General features: G+C 35.2%; 1 protein-coding gene across 3 annotated transcripts in view; it reads right to left on the bottom strand.

Moving 5' to 3' along the window:
• GRM5 (glutamate metabotropic receptor 5) overlaps positions 1–26,906 on the bottom strand; it is a 496,288-nt gene that overhangs the window by 62,865 nt on the left and 406,517 nt on the right. For all 3 annotated transcript variants that reach the window (XM_063095387.1, XM_063095388.1, XM_063095389.1), the window contains exons 5-6: positions 21,924–22,092; positions 15,988–16,114 (exon numbers count right to left, since the gene is read on the bottom strand). In XM_063095387.1, coding sequence (XP_062951457.1) covers positions 15,988–16,114; positions 21,924–22,092 — 296 coding nt within the window. The remainder of the gene's footprint in view (positions 1–15,987; positions 16,115–21,923; positions 22,093–26,906) is intronic.

Raw genomic sequence — 26,906 nt, 5'->3', positions numbered from 1 at the left:
GCTACCCATTCGTCATTGGACTTTATCTATTTCACGTCCTTTAAGGTTTACTATACATTTTTGGTTTAGAGTTCCTTAATAAAATTCCTCCTTAGAGATGAAAATTTAGAGCTACAGTTTTTTTTTTAGTTTTTACATTTTGTTCTTTATTGATTATATTTGTAGGGGAATTTGAAATTGTATGCAAAGATTTATTTTATAATTAGGACATAAAGAATGATTTAGTAGTCCTGCAGACTGCTAAAGAGAAGGATTATCATAGATGCACATTTGTAAGGAACAGCTTTGAAAAATATGACTTATGGTCATATTGCAGATAAGAGCAGAAAAACACACCATGTGAATTTAAATAATAAACTGTGCTGACTGGAATACTTTCTTCCCTTTTTACTTTTTCCCTATCCCTCTTCAGTAGCTAACTCCTCATTATTCTTCCATTTTCCACTATGAGGATGATTTTTCTGATTCCCTGAATGACAGGTTCCACTTGTGGTCAGATGGCTCCCTGGGCCTGGGCCTGTCATAGCACTTGCTCGTCATGCTAATTGCTTTTGCTTGTCTGTTTCACGTGGTAGACTGAGCAATTTGAAAGCAGAAGACTGTTTCTTTATTTACTGCTGTATTTGTAGTGCCAAGCACAGTACCTGATACACAAGAGGCATTTAAATAGGTTACAGGGATGAATGAGTCCATCAATGAAAAAGAGAACAAGTGAGGAGTCAGGAGACATGCACTTCTTTTTCAGCTTACACACAGATATTTCCATGAATATGAGTCTTTTATTCTACTTATGTGTCTCAATTTTTCCATGCATAAAATGGAAAGAATACAGAATTCCCTTACCTATAACAAGGCCTTTAATTTGGAGAAAACTTTGTATAAGAATTCTCAGGTGAGAAATTAAAGATAAATGATCTGAAAAAGGTCAGTGAGGCAATTTCTTCTGAGTCTATAAAATGTTTAAAATTATTTTTGTATTTTACTCCATAAAACATTGAAAGTCATTACTTTAAAACCAATAGGTCATCAGTAGAATTTTGCACATATAATATGAGCTATATTTAATGATTTACAATTAACCTCTTTTTACCTTTTCTAGCTTGCAAAACATTTTCAAGATCCTTTTCCTGCAGTTTTAATCAGATCTTATAAAATTGATTTTTTTGCAAATAAGTTGTATATAAAACTAATTTTCCTCCTGTGGCTGGTCTCCATTTGAATACTCAAAGGCTTTCTGATTTTATGATTCAGAGTTTTTATGACCACTTTCTAGGCCCTGCTGTACTCCTTCTGTGTTCCCATATACCCTTGTTATTTTCCTTTGAGGCATATCAGGACTGTTCTAAGGCCTAGGTTTATATTACCTTTCCCAAGGCTGGCTGCAAAATTGTGTGCATGCTTTGGCACAGACTCTACCTCCTGTTTCTGTTCCCAAACCTATTAATTCCTAAATTGTAAGTATCATAACATGGTAGGCATTCCCCAATTGGGCTACTGGTATATATTTAACTAACTAAAATGCTCATGCTTATTACAGAAAGAAAATATGGGAACAAAAACCATGCATGTAAGAAAAGTGCATATAGGAAAAGATAAATGCCTTGTACTACCCATTAAAGAGAATGAAAATTGTTCACATAGCACAAATAGAGCAGTTCACCCACTTTTTAGTTCAGTGCACATTATTGAGCACCTACTCTATTCATGGCACTGGGTCTGCATCATGGTGATAGAAAAGCAATCATTTTTTCCTTTAAAATAGTGTATTGGCCAAATGCTCAGGCTCTGTGACTCTACCTTCTAAGCACTGTGCTGATCACTATACACTGATCACCTTCTTTAATACCCACAACATTCTTATGAGGTAGGAACCATTCTTTTACTATTCTCAGTTAAGGAAACTGAGGTAGGCTTGGAGCTGAAGAGCATTTAAAGGGAACCATGGAAGGAGAAATAAAGACATGGAAAAAATAGAAGAAATAAAAAGAAAACAGCAGAAATCAGTTACGCAGAGAAATAATTCTACAGCAGAGTAACATATTGTCATAACGGAATTATTATGTCTCTGGGAATTACTGCTGAGAGTTCAAATGGGAAATCAGTAAAAGCTTTAGGAGGGAAAATGATAATACCTGCTTGACTACTTCTCAAGGAGTAGTGTGAGGACCATATAAAATAATATGTGACTTGAACAAAGGTATAATAATTACCAAGTGAGAAAAAGAGGAAAATGAGAAGTACGTACATAAAACAGTGGTGACTCAACATCTGCTAAATTGCCAGTGTGTTTTATTAGATTGTCTCATGTTCTTCTGGGGAAAAGCCAAGCTATTTTATCTTTCTAGCCTGTTTACATATACACTGCCCCAAGTAAATGGTATTATATTGTCTTAAATTGTTTGTAAGTACAAGGCAGCAAATAATGTCTGTGAATTTTTCACTCCAATTGATGTGAATTTTAAGAAGTGACAAGATAGGAGACATCTGTCTGCTTCATATTACTTATACAATGTACCAGTGCTTTATGAAACATTTTCTAAGTAGGTTAGATAATGTAGTGGTAAACACTGTATTATGTTTTATGCTCTTCGGTGGTAAATATGATAATTTATTTTGGGTAAGCTATATTGATCCAAGACTGAAATCAATGAAAACACATTATTTTCTTCAGTCTGGCCATATCAGAGTGGGTTTTGACCACCATGTTATTGTTTTGGCCAGAACACAAATTTATCATTGTGAAGAACACAGTGAACAGTTTTCATTGCATTTATCTTCTCTCTTAGGACTTGTTTTGAAAAGTTCCATCAAGAAAGTGGATTTTAGCAGTTTTTTTTTTTCCTGGAGTAAGTGGTATTTATATTTATAGATATACCATCTTTTTGACTCATCTGGTAGGAAAAAATTATAAGCTAGTAAAAATTGAGAAATTGGAAAAGTAAAAAGACATTTACAATTTATCAGCGTATGAGCCCTGGCATCTCATTAAAAAAAAAAATCATTCTTTTTTTCCGCTTTAACTGAAACAACTTCATCAAGCCCATTATTTAAAAAGAGCCAGTGCACAAAATTTGTTATTAAAGTTTAAACATTCTTTCAGAAAGAATCCAGTGATTCATAGTCACTTCCATATTGCCTGCAGCCTCACATCCAGGAAAACTGTGAGTTTTACAGAAAGACGACAGACCAAGGCTTGAGCTTTCCTTTGCTATATGCTGTGTGATTACAAGAACAGATATTTTCAATTTTCAACCTCAGTTTTATGTAAAATGGAGATCATGATTCAAACCTTTTTGGGGTATCAGCAAGATTAGCTGGCAGGATACAAAGTTCTTATTATGATGGGTAACAGGTACTTAATGCATCGGGATTTGTTTCCTTTCTTCCATTCTATATTAATTTCTTCAGCAAATTTTTACTGAGTGTCTACTATGTTCTAGGACCTTGGCATTCCCAGGTGAATAAAATATACACAATATTCCATGCCCCTTCTTTAGCCTATGTTCCAATTGGGGAGCTCAACAATATACAATCAGCAAAAATAATTAATACATAAACAATATAGAATATTAAAAGGTGGTATATGAAATGGAGAAAAGAAGAGGTAGAACTGGGTAAAGGGGGACAGTTTTTAGTATTAAACATGTTACTCAAGGTAGACATTTGAGCAAGGATTGAAAGAGGGAAGGATGATCGTCATTTGGGTATCTGGGATAGAGCCTTTCGGGCAAAGAGAACAGCTAGGGAAATGACCCTAGAATAAAGAGCCTTCTTGATGTTTTAATGGAAGAACAAAAGGACCAATGTGTTGGGAGGGAGGACAACATAAATTGAAACAGAAAGTAGAACAGAGACATAACAAAGGGCCAGGAAATATAAAACATGAATTTGTAAAGATTTTGATGTTGAATGAGATGGAAAACCATTGTAGCTTCTTATATGATGGAGTAACATGACTCGGCTTATGTTTTTAAAAGATTTCTTTGCTTGGAGTGTTGAAAAGAGGCTGTATGTAAGTAGAAGCAAGGACAGAATAAGGGAGAGTAGTTACGAGGTTATTTCAGAAGTAAGCGTGATTAATGATGATTGTTAGGAACTTACAGTGCAAGTAGTAAGAAGTGGCAGAATTCTGGATTTGAAATCCAATGGTATTTCCAGATTTACTGACTAAAGGATATGAGAGACGTGAAAAGATTATTTCATTGATTGGCCTGAGGTGCTGAAAGAATGGATTTGCCATAAGGTGAAACATAGAATATTAAGGATAGAACAGGCTGGGGGATCAGGAAGGTAGAGACCTGAATTTAAGCCTTGGAAATTCAGATAAATATATCAAGTAGGCAGTTGACTATTTATGTTTGGAGACTAGGTGAGAGGTCTGGGCAAAAATTTAAATTCAGAAATATTTAATTTACAGATGATATTTAATAACATGAGACTGGGCATAATCACCAATGAAGCAAGTGTGGATAGAAAAAAGATCAAGACTGAGTCTTGGGACACTCCAACATTTTAAACTTAGTTTTATTTCAAACATGTATTTGGACATAAAAGTAAAAATATTGAAGGCATTAGATGCTAGATCCCTTTTTAGAAAGTTAAAAAAATGTTTTCTTTTCAGTGAGGAAATATCAAAAGTATGTAATGAAGAAACTTTTTTTTTTTTTTTATCAGAGACAGTTATAAGATTGAAAAAGATGGCAAATGCCTTTTAGCATTGTCATGGCTCATTGTTATCTTCCTGAAATTTCTGGGTCACCATTAATCTTGTATAATCCACTCATTTTGAATCAGAAGGCCTAAGATAATCTAAGTGAAGTTAAAAGAGATGTTTGTAATACTAAGCTTAGTTCAATAAATACAAATGCATTGCCTATTCTGTGCGTTGATTGGGTTAGATAGTCATTTACTTAAAGGATCTTACTTCCTACATTAAATGTAGAAGGCATTTAATAGAGACAGGTTAAATGTTTTCCAAATTTTCTCATTCAATCATTTTTAAACCAATCAGTCCATATCTCTATTCATTCTCATTACTGTATATTTTAAAACTTTATTAACATATAAAGTTTATATACTTGGAGAGTTAACAGGAACTAAATTATTTGTATGCTATTTAAGCTCTCCAGTAATCCTAAGAACTTGTTACTACTATTGCCTCCATTTTATAGAAAAGAAAGCTAAAGTTTAGGAAATGTATTTGCTAGAAACCACACAATGACTCATTGGTGAAGCGTGGATTTGTATATGGATATGTCTGACTCCGAAGCCTTTTGATTTATTATGGAAGATAATAAAGATGAATTGTTGCAGACATGTCTTAAACACAGCTAAAATTCTCAGGTGCATTTCTTAACACTACGTTTTTCATAAATTCAACTTCCTTAGATTGTATTGGTGAGAGTGTATGCAGCAAACTTAACAAGGGAAATCTAGAAAGTGCTTAAGGACTGGGAATTCTATTAAAGAAAACAATTACTTTCTTTTACAGATATTCACCATTATGATGTTTGGTATTTAGAAAAGGGTGGCTCCCATAACACAGGCTCTGAGGGAGAGTGAATGTGAAATAGTGAAGTATTTGCCTTTGAATAGCTTTGTAACATTGGAAAAAATATTTTCAGAGGAACACATACTTCTTAGATAAGACATGTATCATCATTCTTTATGGTCTTTTCTTTCTGCCTAAAAATTCCACTCCTAATTACCTGTTTAACTTCTCATTTTCACAGACATTGATTCTCTTTCCTCCTAGGAAGTGACTTCCAGAAGGACCTCTAAACTTCCAAGACCTGGTTAATTTTCTGTCCTCAATATTCCTATTTATTAATCAATGCTTACTCCCATCCTACGTTCTTTCCTTCTTTCGTTTCCTCATTTCCTCCTCTTTCTTTTCTTCTTTTATTAGACAAATATTAAGTCAGTTTCTATTCTATGTCAGGCATACTTAATATGTTCAAATTGCCTCTTTATTTGTGTCTTTGCATAGACTCTGAGATACTTGAGGGTAGGTATTGTGGCTTCGTCATCGCCGTGTGCCCAGTACCAGCTGCTATATTTGGCACCTAGTTGGACCTCAATAAATATTTGCTAATGAATAATTCCATCCTTTGTTGCATGTATCATATCTCTACCCTTAATGCAATTACTTAAGTCAGCCTTCTACAGTGGATGTGTGATTCCACATAAATGGAAGCTCAGGTACCCTCCATTTATATTTGTATCAATAGAATTTAGCATAGTGTTGAAAACAAAGTAGAAACTTGATAAAAATAATTGTTGCCAAATGATTGAATGAATGAATGAATGAGTGATAGCATAACTAGCTGTACAGCATATGTTCCTATGCAGATAATTGCCTGTCCTAGAAGCCAGGAAGCACCATTCTGAAAACTTGTTCCATTTTTTATATTAACAAGAACTATTTATTACAACTGTAATAATAAAAATAAACATATTTCTTATTTGAACTCATAACAAATTTCTCCTAAAGAATCAGAAACACATAATATTTATAAATGGCAAAGATTTTCTCCCCCTTTCCTTGTCTAAGTTTAATCATTATAATCAAATAACCTGCACATTTAAACCTATTTGGAATGAAAAATATCAAAGCGTCCTGGAGGTAATTAACATGTGACCAGCTTGAAGCAGAATTTTTATGCTTTCTATAATTTCCTGAAAATATGGGATTCTAAAATGTCATTGTGGAGAAAGGCAGATGGAGCAGCATAAAACCCTGGAATCATAGTACCTGGGCTTGATTGTCTGTTAGTTTTGTGATCTCAAGCAATTTACAGAATCTTCCTGAGTTTTAGTAAATTCAACTGTAAAATAATATTTACCTCATCAGACTCAAAAGGATAATGCTGAAGATAGTCATAATTAGGTAGTGAAAAATAAACCTCCTCATGTTTTTATTTAATATACTTATCTACCAAAGGCAAAAAAAAAAAAAAAAAGTCCACCTTAAAAGTAGGACAAACTAAGGAACAGAAATGAACATTTGTAAGAAGGGAGCTACTCAAATGCTGGAGTTATAAAGCCCGTCAGTGGCTACGCCCTCTTGGAGCGCATCCTCTACTCACTCCCACCAGATTCCCACCAACTCCCTTTTGTTTAACTCTGTTCATCTCCCCCTCCCTCTCCCGTAAGTGAAGATACAAAGGTTCCAGCCTCCAACGCAATTAGGTAACTCAGGGAACCAAGGGAACTTGCTAGAAAATGTTGCTACTGACATTAAAATGTTGATATGCACTGCTTTCCTTCCATTTTACAGCCTTGCACTTAAATAAAATACATTTCTTTATGAGTGAAAAGCAGGAAATGTTTCTGACTTCCTATCGTAAAGCTTCCCACTAAGTTACTTCCTGAAAGCCACATTGTTTTTGCTTTTTCCTTTCAGTTGGGTTTATTGGAAGGTGGCCAGAGGCTGGCAACCCTACCTAGTAGTGTTTCCACAGCTTTGGAAAGGGGAGCTAAAGATCTGGGGGGCTCTTGCTACTTATCTTAAGTTCTGTGACAGAAAATAAATTAAAGATTCTTTCTAGGACAATTTTTGCAGACACGTGGCAGGGAATGGTGTGTAAGAAAGTGTCTTGGCAGAGGTTTTTAGAGAATTCTCTGAGTGTCTAACCCAAATTGTTGCCTTTCACTACTTTTAATCCTTCCGCTCTCAAATCAGACCACATTGTGGTTCCCTTCTTCTCAGAGAATCAATTACCTAGATCCATTGATTTTAATTCCTAATCAAATCACTTTGTTGCTTTTTATTGCCACTACTTTTTCTTAGTTCAAACCACCAATAGATTCACACTGATTTTTGTAAAATTTCCTTACTGTGGTTTTCTCTTATCCTCCTTTTACAATCCCCAATTTAATCTTTTATTTTTAAATCTTGTTTTTTTAGTGTTAAATATTTAAGTAGCTCAAATAGTATGAAATATTCTAAATTATAAAAATTTTAAACATGCAGAGATATATAGAATATAAAACAAATCCAGACTTAACGAATGTTAATATTTTGTACTATTTGTTTTAAATTACACACACAGCACACACATACACACACACATTACAGATATAACAGAAATCTCTTTTGTAACTCTCATCTGACTTCCTTTTTTCTTTCTCTAGATGATACCACTATGCTGAAATTAGTATCCTTCCTTTTCATGTTTTTAAAAAATATTTGCTTTTTACATTGTGACTATGTAAATAATATTTATAAAGTGGCCCATCATGATTGCATTTTCCTTTCATATTTAAATTTGGATATTCCTGGGGATGATTGCCTAGTTTAAAACTATTCTCTCTGCTAGAATGTGAACATCATAAGGGCAGAGAATTTTATCTGCTTTATTCATAGAAATATTTTCAGCACAGAGAACATTGTCATGATGTCATTAAGGATGCTCTACCCCAAAATATGGCATGGTGGCATGTTAAATATTTTAAGCTGAGAGAATTTGAGAAACAGCATGTGCAGAAAGAACTTTCTCACCTTTCCCCACCCTTCTCCCCTGAAGCAGGTCATAAGAGCCTCACGTGAGTGGTGTCCTTGTTTTACCAGAGGAAAGAAGCATCTTCATCTCTGAAGATGAAGGAACACAGAGAAGAATCTGAAGAACAGGCCTTGCTAAGTTTACTCCAGTTTTCTCATGCCCTTTGTCCCATCACATTTCTCTACAACTCTCCAATTTTTTCATCAAAACTAGCATAAAAACACCCAGATTTAACTACTTGTTTGGAGCCTTCTGAAGGTTCCTGTGTCATGTAAAACTTCTATTAAATAAACTTGTATGCTTTTCTCTTGTTAATCTGTCTTTTCGTACAAGAGCCTCAGACAATGAAGCTAAGATAGGTAGAAGGCAAAGATATTTTTTTCCTTTTCTACATTGGGGACAGAGAAAGTACTAGATTATACATCTATTGAATGAATGACTAGATCACTGAATGAATAAATAATGATTTTTAATTTCCCTTAGGATAAACATTAAAATATTTACCATGGCTTACAAACCCCCCCAAGCGTTGGTCTTTGCCTAGCTCTCCTGTCTCATTGATCCCTCCCACCCTCAGTTCCTCCCCAGTTCCTGTATTCTATGTCCAAAACACTCCTCTCATGTTCATTTGGCCACCTTCCACCTTCAATTTTTGCATGTTCACAACTCATTGATGCGGCAATTTTAAACCTCACCTAAATTAGTGTCCACTGAGACAGGCTTCTGAACCATTCTGGTCTTCTTTGTTGTTGACACTCAGCATCTTAGTATTACTTGTCAATATTTAGATGATAATATTCTTGAGGGCAGGCATTCTGTATATCCTACTCACTGCTATCCTAGGTACCTGATGATTGTTCAACAGAGAATAACTACTCGCTGTTCTCAATGAAAATAAGCTGAACTGGGGACATTGTCTATGTCCTGCCTGTATCCTCTATTTATAATCTTATTTTTTTCCTGTATTACTGGTTTCTACACCAGGGTTTTTTTCCTCTCTTTTTAATTCATGGTTATTTGTTTCTGACAATTTATGACTGCTATTGAAAACATGGCTAGCTTAAAAATTATTTTAATGGTTTCATTGATGAAAATACATTTTCATAATATAATTCAACACTTTATGCATATATGTTTACACAGACACACATGTATTTATGTGTAAAAAATTAACCCACAATCTTATCACTCATAAACACTTTTTTCTTACATTAGGTAACCTTCATTTCAGATATCTTTCCATATAAAAAGATATATATACACACACACAAACATACATACAAGTGAATGGATAAACATATAGGTAGTCATTGATGCAGTTGATTGCTACTCCTACTTGTTTTCTGAACAATTATTCAATTCCAGGTGGACTCAGATCTCTTTGCCATGTTAATAATCTTATAGAGTTGTGTTGGGATTAAATTAAATAGCATTTGTAAGATGCTTCAAACAGTTCCGGGCACATCAAAAGCACTATATATGTGTTAGTTACATTTATCACAGTGAGCGCACTGACCCATAGGCGACCAGAGCTGTCATGTTATAGGCTGAAGTGGGGTAACTATAAGCCAAATGGATAGAAGAAAGATTTGTAATATTCCCTAAAACTAGCCCCAAGCATCTCCATGGCAGGTTTCGGAATAACTGAAGCCATCAAAACAGTCTTCTGGCTAGTAGTACCAAGTGATCTGTTTCTTTGAATCAAAGTTAGTGAGGTAGACTTGCTAACTGCTATAGGCTTTTTGGAAAAGTGCTGTATATTCCAGTTAAAGGTTAAACTTCATTTAATATCAATGTGGAGATTTTTTCCCGGTTTTAGCATTTATCTCCCCTACCCCCATATACACATACACATACAGATATATATATATATATATATATATATATATATATACACATATACATATATACTCACATGTATGAATGTAGCCAGAGACAAATCATTTTATTTCTCTGTTTGAAACCTCTGCTGGCCCCACACTGTCTATAGGACAAAGTCCAAACCCCACAGTTAAAGGCTGTCTTTATAGGCTGGTCCTGATACCTACTTTAATCTTTATTTGTAACACTCCCCTTCATTTTACTGTAGGTTGACACATATTTACTGAATGCTTACTTTATGTCAGGCATTGTGTTAAGTGCTGGGATTACAAATATGGTTGAGACAGCTATGTCTTTGAAAAACTAACAGTTTTGTAGGAGAGTCAGATAAATATATAGGTCACTAAAATCTAGCTTGACAAAATAAGGAGGGAAGCAGAATTTGCTTCAGAATACAGAAGAGGGGACTTAGCAGTTGTATATCAAAAAAGGTTACATGTAGTGGGTTAGAAATCTTGATTCTACTTTGATCTTAGAATAGGATTTTTAGGTAATGCATGAATGAGCCAAAAGGCTCTTGAGTAGGGGACGAAAGTCGACAGATAAGTTTGGCAAAAGCCATCTAATCAATTCTAATCACGGTTTAGGGATGAGATTGTGTACTTTGACTGTTTTAGGTTGCTGGTTTGATTCTGGCTTGAATGACTATTGACTATTTAACCTACTGATTGTTCTTTAGATATGTTAAGAAAACTGCTTGAATGCTGTTTAAATACACTAAAGAAATCGCTGTAGGAAGTATGTAGAAAAGAAAATGTTTACAAAGGACAAGCTGTTTGCTGGTGAATTGACCTAGCTTTTTACAAATTACATTCTGGAGTGTCACATTGTTAATTTATTGCTGTTACTAGTTTTACACTGCCTGTTTTTATGTCCTTTGATGACTGAATCAACTGATTTTTCTTATGAAACTTCCTTGTCTTGTCAATAAAAAGAAAGGCTGATTTTGAATCGCTGCTGCTCCCCTGATGGGTGGCAATCTGCAGGCCTCATTCATGGTACTTTGAGTGAATTCTTTCTTTCTCTTTTTTCCAGCTTGGTTACACAGAGGAAAGTGTAACAGTTACATAGATAAGCTGACAATGAGCAGAGTAAGGAAGGGTGAGTGGGAGTTATCCAAGTAAACAAGGAGGAGTATGCACTCCTCCTAGGCAGAGAAGACGATATACATACAGACAGGGAGGAATAAAATGGCATTGTGTGTAATTGAGAATTGTAAGCAGTTCTTGATACCAGAATGTAAAATGAGAGGTGGAACATGGTGGTGACTGAAACTAGAAAGATCATACAAGGGTGGAGGATAGAGAATTTTGTACGCCATGTAAAAAACTTGGAGTATATCCTACAGAGATGTGAAATGATCGGTAAGTGTTGAATGATGGGGTTCAGGATACACCACCCCCAAATATGGCACCAGGGCATTTGAGAAAACAGCAGAAGCAGGAAGGTCACTCTCCCCTTTCCCTCTCTCTTCTCCCCTAAAGCAGCTCATAAAACCCTCATTTGACATGTGCCCTCCCTATGCGCAGAGGAAAGGAGCATCCTTGTCTCTAAATATGCAAAGTCACCAAGAGGAATCTGAACAAAGAGACCTTACTGAGTTTCCCCCAGAATGAGCAATCATTTTCACTACATGAGCAATAAAATAAAAGGGACAGTTAGGTATTTTGGATATGTTATTCAGTAGCAAGATGAAAACTGGACTTAGAGGCACGTGAAATAAATCTGAGGACAGGGAAATAAATTGGGAAGTTACTGCAATAGTCAGATGTGAAAGGATGAGAGCCTAGTTAAGCAGAGTTATACAAATGGGGAGGAGGGGAAGGAGTTAAAAATATTTAGCAGTTCAAACAATGAGGCTTGATAAGTGACGGGAGATGGGTGGCCAGGAATAGAGAAGAGTCTAGCATGGCTAACTTCTTTTTGGTTTGGGCAACTGGGAGAATGATGGTGTCATTGATTGAACAGGGAGATAAGGAAGTTTATGATTGGTCAAGGCGCACAATGGTGAAATGATGAGGTTTGGACATCCTGGATTGAAGTACTTGTGGACTAATCGGGTGGAGATACTCAGCAAGTAGTTAGACTCTGAGTCTGAAACTCAGGAAAGGAATGTAGGCTGAGCTGGCCTGCTGGGCGTCAGCAGCATGCAGGTAATAGCAAAGCCATGAAAGTAGACCACATCCCTTGGAGAGACTTTGTAGAGGGAGAAGCACAATAAGCTAATGATGGAACCCGGGGAAACATTAATTTTTAACGATTTAGATGAAGTGGAAGAGGCAACACCAACAACAAAATAACCCAGGACTGGTGCTGAGGTAGGTCAGAGAAACCTGTGTGATGACACGGCTGGCAGAGGAGGAGAGCATGTAGCACCAAGGCCACTCAACTGAGCAGATATGTTTGTAAAATAAGGACTGACAGTGACAATTAGGCCTGGCAATATGGTAGTTACTGGTGTCTTTTTTGCCAGAGTATTTTCAATAACATGGTAACAGCAGAAGATAAATTGCTTTGGTGAATCAAGTGTGAGGAAGTATATACACATAGACACACAGACACACACACACACACACACACACACAGACACACACACACATATTTGTTATTTACTCAAGAAAGTTGATTAGGAATGGGAAAGCTTGTCTTTACACCACGGAAAGGACATCTCTGAGATAAGAGACAGTAAATATGGACGTGCAAAGCTTTTACACTAGGCAAAAAAACCCATCCACTAGCCATTCCTTGAATTTCTCTAGGTTATTATCTTAATGATTCTGAAGGAGCAAATTTCTCTTTCTAATATGATCTTAAATTTTTTTAAAGAGAGGTTCAATTCATGCCTCAAGACTAAGCTTTCCCAAATTCTCCAGGGTGAGTTACGCCTTTCCCCCATTTTTCCATAATACTTTGTTTATTCCTCACCTGTAGCGCTTAGTATACCATGTCACTACCTGTTTGCATGCTTCCCCCCGCCCAGATTATAAGTTACCTGGAAAATTAGACTATATCTTTGTATTTCCAGTCTCTATAATATTTTCTGGCACAAACTAAGTCCTCAATTTATTAAATTAATTAATTCCCACTTAAAAATCTCAAAGACATCTCAAAAGGACCTTGTCTAAAACTATTAATTTTAATGAAAACATGTATTATTTCTCCAGTCTTCAAGGTAGAAAATTTAGTAGCCTTCCTTAACTCCTTCTGCATCCCATTCATCTATGTCTATATTTCTTGTTAATTCCTCACTAAAGTATATCTCAGATCTTCCAATGTGCTGTTTAGTTCAGGACACCAAGAACTTGGGTCTGCCATGGTGACAACCAGCCAACTTGTCTACCCCAAATTATTCTCCCTCACAGCAGCCAGAATGACATGTTTGAAATATACTTATAATCATGTTATTTTTTTTTGTACTGAAATCCCTGTAATGGTTTCTTAGTAATAAAACACTCAAATCCTGAACATGTTCTCCTGAGCTGTATATGATCTAGCCCCCACTACATTTCTGATCTCTTCTGACACCCTTCTCCCATCTTCTTTCCTATATACAGACATTCATATGTGCTGTTTTCTCAGCCAGAAATGCATTCCTCACCATTATTTGTTAGGTATTTCTATTTATCCTTTATGTCTCAGCTAATTTTCACTTCTTCAGCGAGATCTTTTAAGACCACAAATTCAAATTATGTCTCCTTTTTTTCACTCCTGTTCTTTTACTTCATACTACTTAACACAATTTGTCTGTGTATGTGAGAGAGAGAGTGTGTGTGTGTACAATATCTCTCTCCCTATAGAATGTTAAGATGCATAAAGACTATGATATGCAACCAAAAGACATAGGAACCATGTCTGTTATTTCACTTCAATTTCTTCAGCACCTATTATTATAATGAAAATAGTAATAGTAAAATACTTATCTGTTGAATGAATGAAAGAACAGAATGTGTTTATTTTCAGCAGCACAGTCTTACATAACTTAGAATAAAAAGTTACAGCTATATATTCACTCACAAGGTGCTTAGCCATGCGCAAGAATAGTTGAATATGCGAGATAATCTTTCAATTTAATAATAATTCAGGTTGGAACTAGAAATAATGTAAAGAAATAGTATAAAGAAGAGTTCACCAATACTGCTCCTCACCTCCACCTCCCATCCTAAGAAAACCAATCATAACATAGGTTTTCTTTCTGGCATTTTTACTGTGTGTGTGTGTGTGTGTGTGTGTGTGTGTGTGTGTGTGTGCATACACTGTAATTCACTGATTAAAATAAATTTATGGAAGGCTTTGTGCTCAGCACTGAGTCAGCTCTGAGGATACCAGGATAAATAAGAGCACCAGAAAGCTCATTCTCTACTGTTGAGAATAGGACTCAAATGCTAACAAAAGTCACTTGGATGTTTTATTAAATCCGAATGTTTTTTAAGAAAAGAAAAGTCTATTGTATACATACCAATCACTAAAAAAAATGTCTCAATGTGAGCTGGTCTCAAAAGGCCCAGGATCACAGGATTTTTATGCCAGGCTTTTGAAATAATATAATACAACTACCATGGATAATCACTTGTCCTGTGCAGGATGGAGTCTAACATTAATGACCTTATGTTCTTCTAGCCTCCAGGAGTTTTGTGCTGAATCCATCTTAATTTTAAAACCACTAGATGACCTGACACACCACATGGTGTCCATCTGCCTGGAAGGCTCTTTTCTCTTCTTTCCTTGCAAACTCAGCCTCATGGGCCCCCTCCTCATGCTCTCAGGTCCGTAAATCTATGTCCTCTTATTATATCGTAATCATTTTTTTTTTTTTTTTTACTTTTTTGCCTTCCTCACTTAACACAGATGTACTATCTTTATTTCTCTACCTTTATTTCAGTGGTAGGCGAATAAGTGCATGATGTGCATTTAATACATGTTTATTGAAGAAAAGTTGTAAGGATGGAAGAAATCATATTCTGTTTTTATACTGTAAAAATTAGAAATGACTATGATATATAGGCTGGAGAACACAATGACATATTCCTTAACATGTTTTGGAAAACCCCCCACCTAAAAAAAACAAAGCAAAACAATAAAGCAAAAAATAAGCAAACACAAGTTTTGCCCTGTGCCAACATTACTTGAAAACTCTTGTTAGTTGGAGTCTCCTGGTTTCAATTAAGGAAAAGCACTAAGAGAAGCAAAGAATTTTAGACCAATTTCTACCCAATTCTTTGCTACCTTTTTGCTGTTGGATATGTCCTGACACGTTTTAATCTCTTTCTGGCTAATACTTCTTCTCCACCTCAAATGACACAGTTAACTGGGTCCCTGCTTAGGAATTTCTGGGAATGTACTGAAGATGGGCTGAGAATGCTCAGTAGATAACCTAGGAATTGGAGTATAGGCAGATAGTCCCCTGATATCTAAAGATTTTCATGATTAGTTCAAGCTTTGGAAAGCCTCCTGTTTCTAAGGAACTTCTTCAGCCCATAAACAAGACCACCAAAGATGAGAAATATGGGTACTTTGGGATGTGACTCCCTTCCCCATGTCTGTTTCTTTTTTTTTCCAGTTGATCTTTGAGGAATGTACATGTGCTGACATTGTAGACATGTACCTGTAAGGTCATCAGTGGGCCAGGACCCCAGCTGGCATGCCTTGCAGGTGTATTCATCAAAGACATACTCATTCTCTTTACAAGGTGTACAGGTCCAACAACAGCTGACTTCTCCCTTCCGGATCACCTAAGGCAAATATTTAAAATTTTGAGTAATTATTTGGCATAGATAAAAATTTAGCAATCCCTTATTCAAATTACTGCTTTGCAAAGCAGAAAGAACATTCACTCACATTATTTCAAATGTTATCAGATAGGCAGTGTAAGCATTAATATTCTTATTTTACAATTAAAGAAATCAAGGCTGAGTTTAAACAAGTCCAACATCTTAAAGTTGGTTGGTGGCAGGGTCAAGAGTTAAATTAGGTGCAAGTGTTTGGATAATTAGCTTCGGATACCTGTATTTAATTAAGTTCCTCTGTTAATGTGTATACATACACACACATTTGTGTATGTGTGTGCATAACTGAATTTTTCACAGGATCTTAGCGTCTTCTTTTCTCAAATTAAGAACTTTTAAAACAAATTTTAATTTTTTATTATTTATTTATTTTAAAAATGTTTTGTTTTGTTTTTATTGGTTATGAATCTTCATGGGCTACAAAGCAAATTGTCACCACTCATGCCTAAGATGTGATGGCCAGAACCATACTGGCAGCATGCTCATTACCAGAAATTGTGATTATACCTCGTGTCCCCTAGCCAATTAAGCCCTCAATTATCCCCGACCTCCCTCTCCATCCCTCTTTTCCCCCTCCACTTTGTATCCCTAGGTATGTTCTTTCCCTCTGCCAGTCCAACAACACCATTGTGGTAAGGAACTTTTCCTCTCTGGATTTACTTTGGCTTCCCTCTGCTAGTTGAATAAATGTGAGCAGAAAACATTGCATATCTCCTAATGTTCAAAAATTTATCCATATTGATGAAAAACAATTAGGAATTAGTATTGGTATAAAGACAAAGGAAGAAAATAAAGGTTTTTCTCGAGGTAATTTCTTGGTCTTTTTCTTCTAAAAGTCTGGTTCAATAATTCACCCCATTCATTTCTATTTTAGTAGCTTTGCTTTGCTTAACATGAAGGTAGATAAGGTCACTGAGACTATTATAAACTTCTTCATCTATTTGATTTTTTAAGACAATGGAAAATAATTGAAATAATTTAACAGTTGATAGAGTCCCAGATGTTATTCTTTAGAAAATGGGTGTGCCTTTTTTTCCCTGCCATTGGTCCATGAATAGCGTCTGTGGAATAAAGATAGCATTCATTAAACTTTCTTATAAATAATTAAAACTGTGATTAATAACCAGCGATAACCAGACACAGCAATGATTATACTTTGCATTCCTTGTCTTAGATGCTGACTGTATTAATGACCTTTGATTATAGCATTGTCTAGATACTTATAGCCAAATAAAATCGTAAGTTGGCACCTCTGTTTTACACAGTGTACTGTACTGTCCCTTGTGCTTTCAAAACTACAACAATACAGGTAGGAAATGATGACAAAAGAGCCTAAAATATTATTTCCCTAAATTGCTAATTAGATCTGCTTATTCTAGCGAAAGTGTTCTTCAAAGAATATTGACTATTTATAGCCTATTTAGTGCATAACATATGCTGTTATCCCATTAAAACATTAGAACAGTTCTGTATGAGGCAGCTGGTTTTATTTTATTCTTTTTTTATTTTTTTTTTAGAGGAGAAGGCTTAGGTCTAATGGTATAATTAGCTCACACAGCATGTTAGAATAAATGAGGGCTCAAACAATGCATGTTGGACGTCAAGGCTCATGTCCGTAAATATTGAGCCTTATTGGAAGATAGATCTCATGATGCTTTTAAAGATGTAGGATAAGAGCACTGGACTAGGAATCAAGAGGCCCTGGGTTTCTAGTCTTACTTTATAGCTATTCAGAAGTTGTGCAGCCTTGGACAGTTCTCCAGCTGCTGCCCAGTTTCTTCAAACTAAGCCTATTGCATTTGTAATAATAATATCTGCCTTCCAGAATTTCCTGAAGATTAAATAAAATATCACAGTGATTTGTAAAGCGTAGAACACTCTAAAAATGTTACCTATTTTTATTAATGATATGCATATAAATACCCATATAGAGAAATAAGGAATTTCTTTATCGGGGTAATTTCAATCACACTTGATAAAACTATCCTTGCACTGTTAATTGATTTTGTAATGCAAATAGGTATATCACAAATACTGGTGGATATTACATATAGGAGCATATTATAAATACTCTTTCCAGACCTTAGTAGGGACTGGCAAGTAAAAGCAGCTGCATTTTTTTCCCCCAAGAAATATTCTAACTTCTTATGGTTCAGTTTTTATTGGTTTATCAATTTCAGTTTTTCACCCAAATAACTTCATGTGTTTTTGTAAGAATAATTCTAATATTACAATCTATTTTTGAATCAGTACTGACAACTTAGTACATCTTCTTCTGATCACTCAGAACTGGCTTATTTTATGTTTTTTGAATGTTATATTCTGTCTCACATTCATTTTGAATACAAGAGGTAGTGACAATTCTCTTTCATAGCAGTTCCCACTCTTTTTGAACATTCTGGAAGTAGTGGTGCATTTTTATGAATAATAATAATATGTAACATTTGAACTTTTGCTAGACTAAACCGTTTCATGGAAACTAAGTTTATAAATCTTTGAACAATACCATGAGATGTTGACATTATTAATGAAGTTGCCCAGTTACAACCTTAAATCACATTTTAAAAAATGTTCTCAATTGTATTCTTAACAGAGTGAAAATGTGGTCAGGTCAGGAAAACAGAGTCTGGGATTTAAGAAAAGACTAAACAAACACTATTACAAAATAACCAGTATTAAAAATATCATAATAGGGAATCAAATTTTTCTATTGTGTAAATTATTCGCAGTAGAACGTGGTAGGAAAATATACATAAAGAAATATCTCACATGAGCCATTCAGCATTTTGAACTTACAGGCTCAAATTATATTGCTGTGAAGGGTAGACAACAAAGAACATCCGTATGGTAATTTATACTGTGTAATCTTTTTACAGGAAGTAATGGAAATTCTAAACAATCGATATTCTGGGTGCATCTATAAAGGTTTTCATATGAAGAGTTTAATTGAAAGATTATTGTCCAAGATGCAGCACCCTTTTGTCACTGTATATCAAGGGTTAGCAAACTTTTTCTGCCAAAAGTAAATAGCAGATATTAAGGCTGTGGGCTGTATAGGCTCTACTGTAACTTAACTATTCAACTCTGCCACTATAGCATGAAGTAGCCATAGACAGGATGTAAACAAATGAGCTCGGCTGTATTTCTAGAAAACTCAATTTACACGAACAGGCAGTAGGTCAGATTTAGTCTGTGGGCCATAGTTTACCAACTCTTGATGTATATCTCGTGTGTGTGTGTGTGTGTGTGTGTGTGTATTTATTTTGTTGTTGTTTGTTTTGGCAGCGGGCCAGTAAGAGGATCTGAACCCTTGACTCTGCTGTTATTAGCACTACACTCTAACCAAGGGAGCTAACTGGCCAGCCCTGGGTACCGTAACAACGCATACGGAAATGTTCAGATATTTCATAAGCTATTGAGCCCTTTAGCAGATATTAATAAATTGATTTCTATCTTCTTTTACCTTGTTTTTCTTCCATCTGGTCTTATGCTTTCCAAATCTTCAGAACCGTCCTTTGAGAGCCTTCCTATCAATACTAAAATATCTGTTTCAGTCTTAATCACTGATGAACAAATACCTCAAATGTGTTCTAAATAGAGAGTAGGTAAGGTTGATTGAAAACGTCAAGGCCAACTGCTCCAGGTATACACAGTACCTGAAATGCAGTCCTGTAGTACTTCAATAATGATTTGATGAACAAATAAATTATTTTGATATTTTTCCCCTAGGTCATTTTACCTCAATAGCTAGCCTCCACCTCTGCCCTTTTTAAAAATTGTGTCTTCATCCTCTCCTTCTTCATCGGCTTATTTCTTGTAAGCATCTCCAGATAATATTTAGCCTAAAAGTAACTTTTCAAAGTCCTCAAATTACCAAACTACCCCTTACTTGCTTTCACGACAAACTTCTTGATGCTCAGTTACCATTATATTTTGTTCAATACAGCAGGCTTCTCTTTCCAGAAGGCCCAGATGAAGGTCTAACCCTCAGTTCCCATGTCTTTCACTCATTTCTCTTCCTCGACCTCTCTGCCACTGACCACCGTCCCACGTGACAGTGTGCTCTCTCTGTCACTCTTTCTCTGAAGCTGTTGCTGTCTAGCCTCTACCTCTTCTTCCTCCTTTACATGTTTTTTAAAATTTACTTTTCAATTTAAATGTATTAAACATACATATTTATGGGGTACAGAGTTATATTTCAATAGACGTATGCAATGTGTGATAATCAAATCAGGGCAATTAGCAAATTCATCATCATAAAAATTTATCATTTGTGATGAGAGCATTTGAGCTCCTCTCTTCTAGTCATTTGAAGACAAGCAATAATCTATTGTTAATTATAGATGCCTAGCACTACTGGAAACCACTAGAACTTATTTTTCCTACCTAGGTATGATTTTGTACCCTCCTTTATACTTTAAAAGCATATATTCTCCAAGGTCTATTCTTGGTCCACATTTATTTTTCCTTGACACTTTCAGGTTCAGCAATTTTGCCAACTCTAACAGCTTCAACTTAATTTCTATTTAATTAATTCCTAAATCTGTATCTTCAGCCTTATTTCTTCTTGTTCTAGACTAATACTTTCCATCTCTGGCTAACTATCTCAAACAAGTATGTCCCCAAACTAACTCACTGCCTTTTCTCCAAAACCATCCCCATTTTTCTATTCCTGACAATGGTACCCTTTAGTTATAATACTTGGAATTGCAGTTGATTTTCTTGGACTTCTTTCTTTTCTCCAACCCAGCATCTAATGGGTAGCCAGGACAGATTGAGTCTACCTGTATAATTTCCCTCCCCAATATACTCTCTGTCCCTTTTCATTCTCACTGTTTCTTTCCTAATTCAGGGCGCTTGCCACCATCCACAGTGTGCTAGTTGTCTCTTCCTTCTTTTTTTATGTTTCATAACTATTCACTAATCTTCACTTATCACAGCCTGACTTACATCAATATCTTGGTCAAAATTATTTCCTGACTCCTGTTTAATAAAAATGAAATTCAGTCTATTTAGCATGACATTCAAAACTCCACCAGTCTGGCTCCAACCTATCATTTCAACTTTCTTTTTCATACTAGTCACTTAGAGCAATGCACCCTAGATTATTCACTGGTGGTATAAAATGGTCTGCAATCTACCACTTCTACACTTTTCCTGTTACTGTTCTCTCTACATAAATGAGCTCTCTCTGAAATCATACTCATTTTGTATGGTCCAGTGCTTGACATTTTATTCAGAAGAAATCCTTCTCTCTCTTTTGTATGAATTTATGTAGTCCCCTTTTTCTTCTTTCTTAAAGGAGTCATCATTCTTTACATAATATTGCTTATCTGTGCCCATGACATTTTTCCTCATCTAGATTGTAAATCTCTTACAATATAGGCTGTCTGATTTATTTTTACCCCCTTAATATTAACTGCAATGTTAATAAGCATTTGATAGATGTCTATTAAATGAATGAGAATTAATGTGCTTTCCAAAGGTGAGCAATTTATTCCTTGCGTGAGCAGTAAGTGTGGGAAAATGTGACTCATTAATTGATTCAGTAAGACAAACTACTAAAACTATTGAGGGTTGCATGCTAGATCTCATACAGAATTGATGAGATAAAAGCAAAACTCACAATTTCTGACATTAGAAGCTTACAATGTAAAAGGTAAAACAAGTGTCTAAAATTTTTAAAAATAGCCAATGATAATTAACACTATTTAATTTACAACAAAAATTAAAGAAACACAGACACCATTTTTACCTTTATCTGGCCTTTCTCACATGGCTCACTGCACACGGATCTGATGACGTTGCTTTTCTTGGACCAGACTTCATCATCATCCATTTTTAGTTCTCCATTGTCCCAGCTTCCAACATTGATGTAATCAAAATAATCTTTTCCCATTTCCTTGAAATTCATTATTTCATACCTTAGGAACAAGAATATAATAATTATTCAAGTAAAAATATACATATTCAGCTATGAAAATGGTATAGATTATAGTCTCCAAAAATGTATCTACTGTCATATAACACTGGAATTTTCCATGACAATACACTTAGAATGTCAAAAACCTGTCTGTTTCACTTTCTCTTCAGAGCCTATTTTTTTTTTTTTTTTTACTTTCAAGCTTATACTTGAAATAGAAAATAATCCCATGTGAGAAGGTAGGTGACTTGAACTCAGCAGGATGAAAGACAGTTTTGAAATAACTTCAAGAAGTTTAAACATGTACTACTGTTAGGCTTCTTAAAAAAGATAGGAAGATTTTTGTGTTCATTCAAGTAAAATGATCAATTTTTTTCTTTGCTAACCAAGTGAGAAATTTGGTAAATCTTTAATTCTGTTTTCAGTTTTCAGAAATGTGGGAGTAATGTAGAGAGGGCCTGGTTTTACCTTTCTTATTTTACCCTTTTTCAATAGCTAAATTTATCATATAAAGGCAATTTCAGGAGCAATGTTTAAAAAAAAAAGTCTGAAAATAAAAAGTATTTTGTGCAATGAAAAAATGCTGGAAGAGAGTATTAGCTTGCAAGTTCTCAGCCTTTATTAACTATTATTCTTATTTCAAGTATGGAGATAAGAATGTAAAGAGAAAAAACAAATGTGCTTATTTACAAGCATTTTCTTATATGTAACAATATTTCTAGAGAAGCATTTCTGAAATAATTTTTCAAAGTGAAGACATTGGATGAGCAATATGACCATTGTGTCAGTTCCTACAGTTATGTCTTGGGTACACAATGTCATCACATAGTACTCTATGCTTTTTACCCCCCAAAACTTAGAGGACTAGGAGATAGGCTCTTATAAACGCCTCCTCCAACTTTCCATGCTCAGCATGGTTATCTATTTGGAAATTGATATGAATGGAAAACTTTCTAGCCTTTGGGTTCAAGTGACCAGACTACCATACTCAAACCAATGTGCTGTATAGAAGTACTGAGAACTACCTGACATCAAGCTATTAAAATCTACATTGTGAAATGATGCTATGCTGTTTTTTATGCCATCACTTTTTTTTTCTTTTTTGTGGTAGTGTTTTTCAGAATATTAACTCATTTTTATGCAGTTTTGTTGTTGTTGTTGTTGTTGTTTTTGGCTTGTTAGCAGTTTAAGGATTTTCCTGCAGTGTGTTATTTGCAGGCAGTAACAATTTTGGCTAACTGTCTAAATTTTACTTCTAAATCAAAAGTACCAATTAATAGAATACTTTCCTTTCCACTCTGTCACAGTTATCCCATGTCTACTGAGCATGCAATGAGTTGAGATATTAGAACACAGAGTACTGATGTAAAAAACACTCATGTATTATGTCATCGGCTACTTCAAAAGCTCTAAGTCTTCAAATGTGAGCAAATAACTTTGAACATTCTATGATGGGAGAAAGAAATGCCAGTGTCAGGAGGCTTCTTTCTTTGTGGCTGATGATTTTTAAAGAGATATGAAGATTTCATTGTTCACTCGAAAATGAGCCATCAACCTCATTTCTACCAATTCTTAACTCTGACAAACCGCTAATTTTACAGATAATGGAACTGAAACTCAGTGAGCTTAATTAGAACAGCCAGATTGCAGAGGACACAAACATCAGTCAGGACCTAAACTAAGCTTTTAGATTTCAAATCCACTGTTCTTTGTTTTCCATTAGACTGCTCCAAATCTACTCAATGGAGCTAAGAGATCAATTTATCTTTGCTTAAATATTATTAAAATATGAACCACTTTACATTTTAAGGCTCCTATCTCCATATCTGTCTCTCTGTTTTTTTTTTTTTTTTTTATGTACAAGAAATGGTAAAAAGTGAAGGGATTCACTTTTGAAAAATAAATGTAAAAACTGTAGAATAGAAAATGTCATATTTGACAGGGATATCACTTCAAGAAAAGCTAACTTTGGTTCAATCCAGTCAACCTGTTATAACTACATTAGAGATAATAAATCCTCCCTTTGGAATTAGCCTTTTGATTTCTGGTCATTGTTTCTTACCTGCAAGACAAACACAAAGAGATATTATCACTGGTAGCTATAGTTTTGAAAAATATAACTTTGCTTTAAAAATCTTCCCAAGCTGTACACTAAAAGAGGAAATAAATAAGCGTAATTCTTTACAAAAGAAGATTCCCCCATTCTCTTGTGAATCGGTATGAGTTCTTTTAATTTTCAGAGCTAGGATACTGATTTTATTCTCCATCTAAAGTGAAAGAAAACAGGTGTTTCAAAAATACAATTATTTAAATTTTAAGTGAGAATTAAAACCCATAATGGCCTCTTGAAATGTTTGCCTACCCATTATTTAATCTAGAAGACTGTATTTTATTTTCCAAAAAAAGAGTGGTAAGTAATTTGGTTTGCTCTTTGTTTTTGACAGCTGTGGTAAAGATCCAAGTTGCACATATTCAGTGTCAGAAGCAAATATTAGTTTGTTATTCCAGTCATATGACACTTGAGCATAAATCTCCCAGCCCAGTTTATTTTTTTCCTTTCCTTCTCCCCCTCGTCTCCCCACTCTCTCTCCTTTCATCTTCTCCCTCCATCCTCTGCTCTTCATCTTCCTCTCCCTCCCTCTCTCTCTCTGTATCTCTCCCCCCCCTTTCTCACTCACTGTGTCTCTTTGTTTTCTACAACTCTCTGCTCCTGCAACTTCTTTCCCATCACATGTATCCATATGTGTAATCTGTCTTCTTTAGTCCCTCTTCCTTCTTTCCCCTTTCTGTCTGCCTCTTCATGTCTGTATCTTTCTTAACTGGCTATAATTTAAAGTTGAAATATCCTGAATAATTTAAAAAAGTGAATTTTATATATCTTTCAAAACAAAATAAAACAAACTGATAAAATATATTCCAACAACAAGAAGAAGTTTTATTAAAGCACATAATAGAAACTAGGGGAAGTAGGGTTCATTTAGACAGAAATAAGGAAATTTCTGAATGGTTAGAACTCTGAAAATTAGAGCAGGCTTCCTCGGAAGATGGTGATGTTCTCTTTACCCAAGGGGCTGAAGCAAGGTTGTTGTCAGAGGGGTCAAAAGTGGACTGCGGAGAATATTAGATTTAGATGGTCCCTAAAGCTTTCTCAGTCTATAATTCTGGTGCTAAGGTGCTTTAGGATGGGGACTGCGGAGAATATTGGATTTAGATGGTCCCTGAAGCTTTCTCAGTCTATAATTCTGGTGCTAAGGTGCTTTCATTTTCTTTAAAATAGTGTAATTCTTAAATATGCACTAAATTGGCTGTGTGGGTCAGCATTCCAGACACTCCAAGCCCTGGTCCATACAACAAAGCAATTGTAATGATATGTGCCCTTGAGGTTGGATAATTATAGATTAAGGAGAGGCCACAGAGTTAGTTTGAGTAGGAACATTAACGGTAACTAATAATGGGACTTTTTTTCTAGTATATGCATTGAACCATTTCAAACATACTATTAAAAAATGAAAAAAAAAATTAAGGTAAATTCTCATTTGATGATTATGGCTGAGAACTGCATATTGTATTTTCTCTGTTACTGACTACATAACCTTGGGCATATCTGTACTTTCTCTGAGACTCAGTTTTCTCCCCAGGAAACTTAGGACGCTGAAACAGATCATCTGCTTCTCTATAGTCCTTTTAGGAACAGAGCCGAAATTAGGAATCTATGTGCAAACGAGGTCAGTATTTGCAATTTTTACTGTTCTAGCCTCATGTTTTCTATTTGTCCCACCTGTTTTTGTCTCTGTTCTTTTCCTGCCATCGTTTGGGTGAATATTTTTTTTTCCTTTTTTTATATCCCTCTATTGTCTTTTTAACTGTTCCTCTTTGTGTTAAAATTGTAGTGGTTGTTCAATGGTTTACAATATGCCTTCTTATCTTATTCTGCTTAAAGTTTATGTTGAGTTACTTAATGCAAAATATAAGAAACTTGAACCTGTTAAATTTCATAGTCTATTCTTTTATGCCATTGTTTTCAAATATTTTACATTCACATACTTATAAACCTCACAATATAATGTTTTAATTTTTGCTTAAAGTAGCCAGTTGCACTCAGTCTAACATTGGCTCTATATGTTTCCTCTGCCCAATTACGGTCACTCCCAGGCAGCAGCCAGGACTCTTAAACCTTAGTTCTCAATAGAGTCTCTAAACCAGGGGGCAGCAAACTTTTGCTGTTAGGGGACATATAGTAAATATTAGGCTTTGAGATTCTCTCTAACTACCCAACTCTTCCATTGTAGTGCAAAGCAGCCATAGTACCTAAATAAGTAAGTGTGACTGTGCTCCAAAAAACTTTATTTACAAAACAGATAGAAGACTCAATTTAGACTGCAGACCACAGTATGATGACCCTGATCTAGACCACCGAGGGTAAACAATAAAGGTTCGTATTTCTTATCTGTAATTCTGAAATCCTTAGAGCTCTAAAAACCACAAGCATTTTCTTAACTCACTTGGCAGCAAAACATGACCCTATCCGAATCTATCTAGTAACAAAACCTGACCTGAACTATCATGTGGCTATTCTTAGTCTGTCACACTCACATAGTTTGAATATTCATGTGTTTTGCTGCAGAAATATTAATGTGTTGATTAAGGAGGACTGCTCCACCGCATGTTGTGGGTATTATATGCCTGTATAACCTTTCGTTTAGAATCTCCCTCTTGTGACTCCAGCATCTTTGGGGAATCCCTAATCACTCCAGGCTCTTCTGGTTCCTTGCCCAGCTGGGAAAATCTTTGATCCAGCAGAGCAATAACTTTTAC

Source organism: Cynocephalus volans, chromosome 4, assembly GCF_027409185.1.
Source record: "Cynocephalus volans isolate mCynVol1 chromosome 4, mCynVol1.pri, whole genome shotgun sequence".
Lineage (NCBI taxonomy): Eukaryota > Metazoa > Chordata > Mammalia > Dermoptera > Cynocephalidae > Cynocephalus > Cynocephalus volans.
Note: the sequence above shows the minus strand (reverse complement) of the source record. Positions and strands in the feature narration are given on the sequence as shown.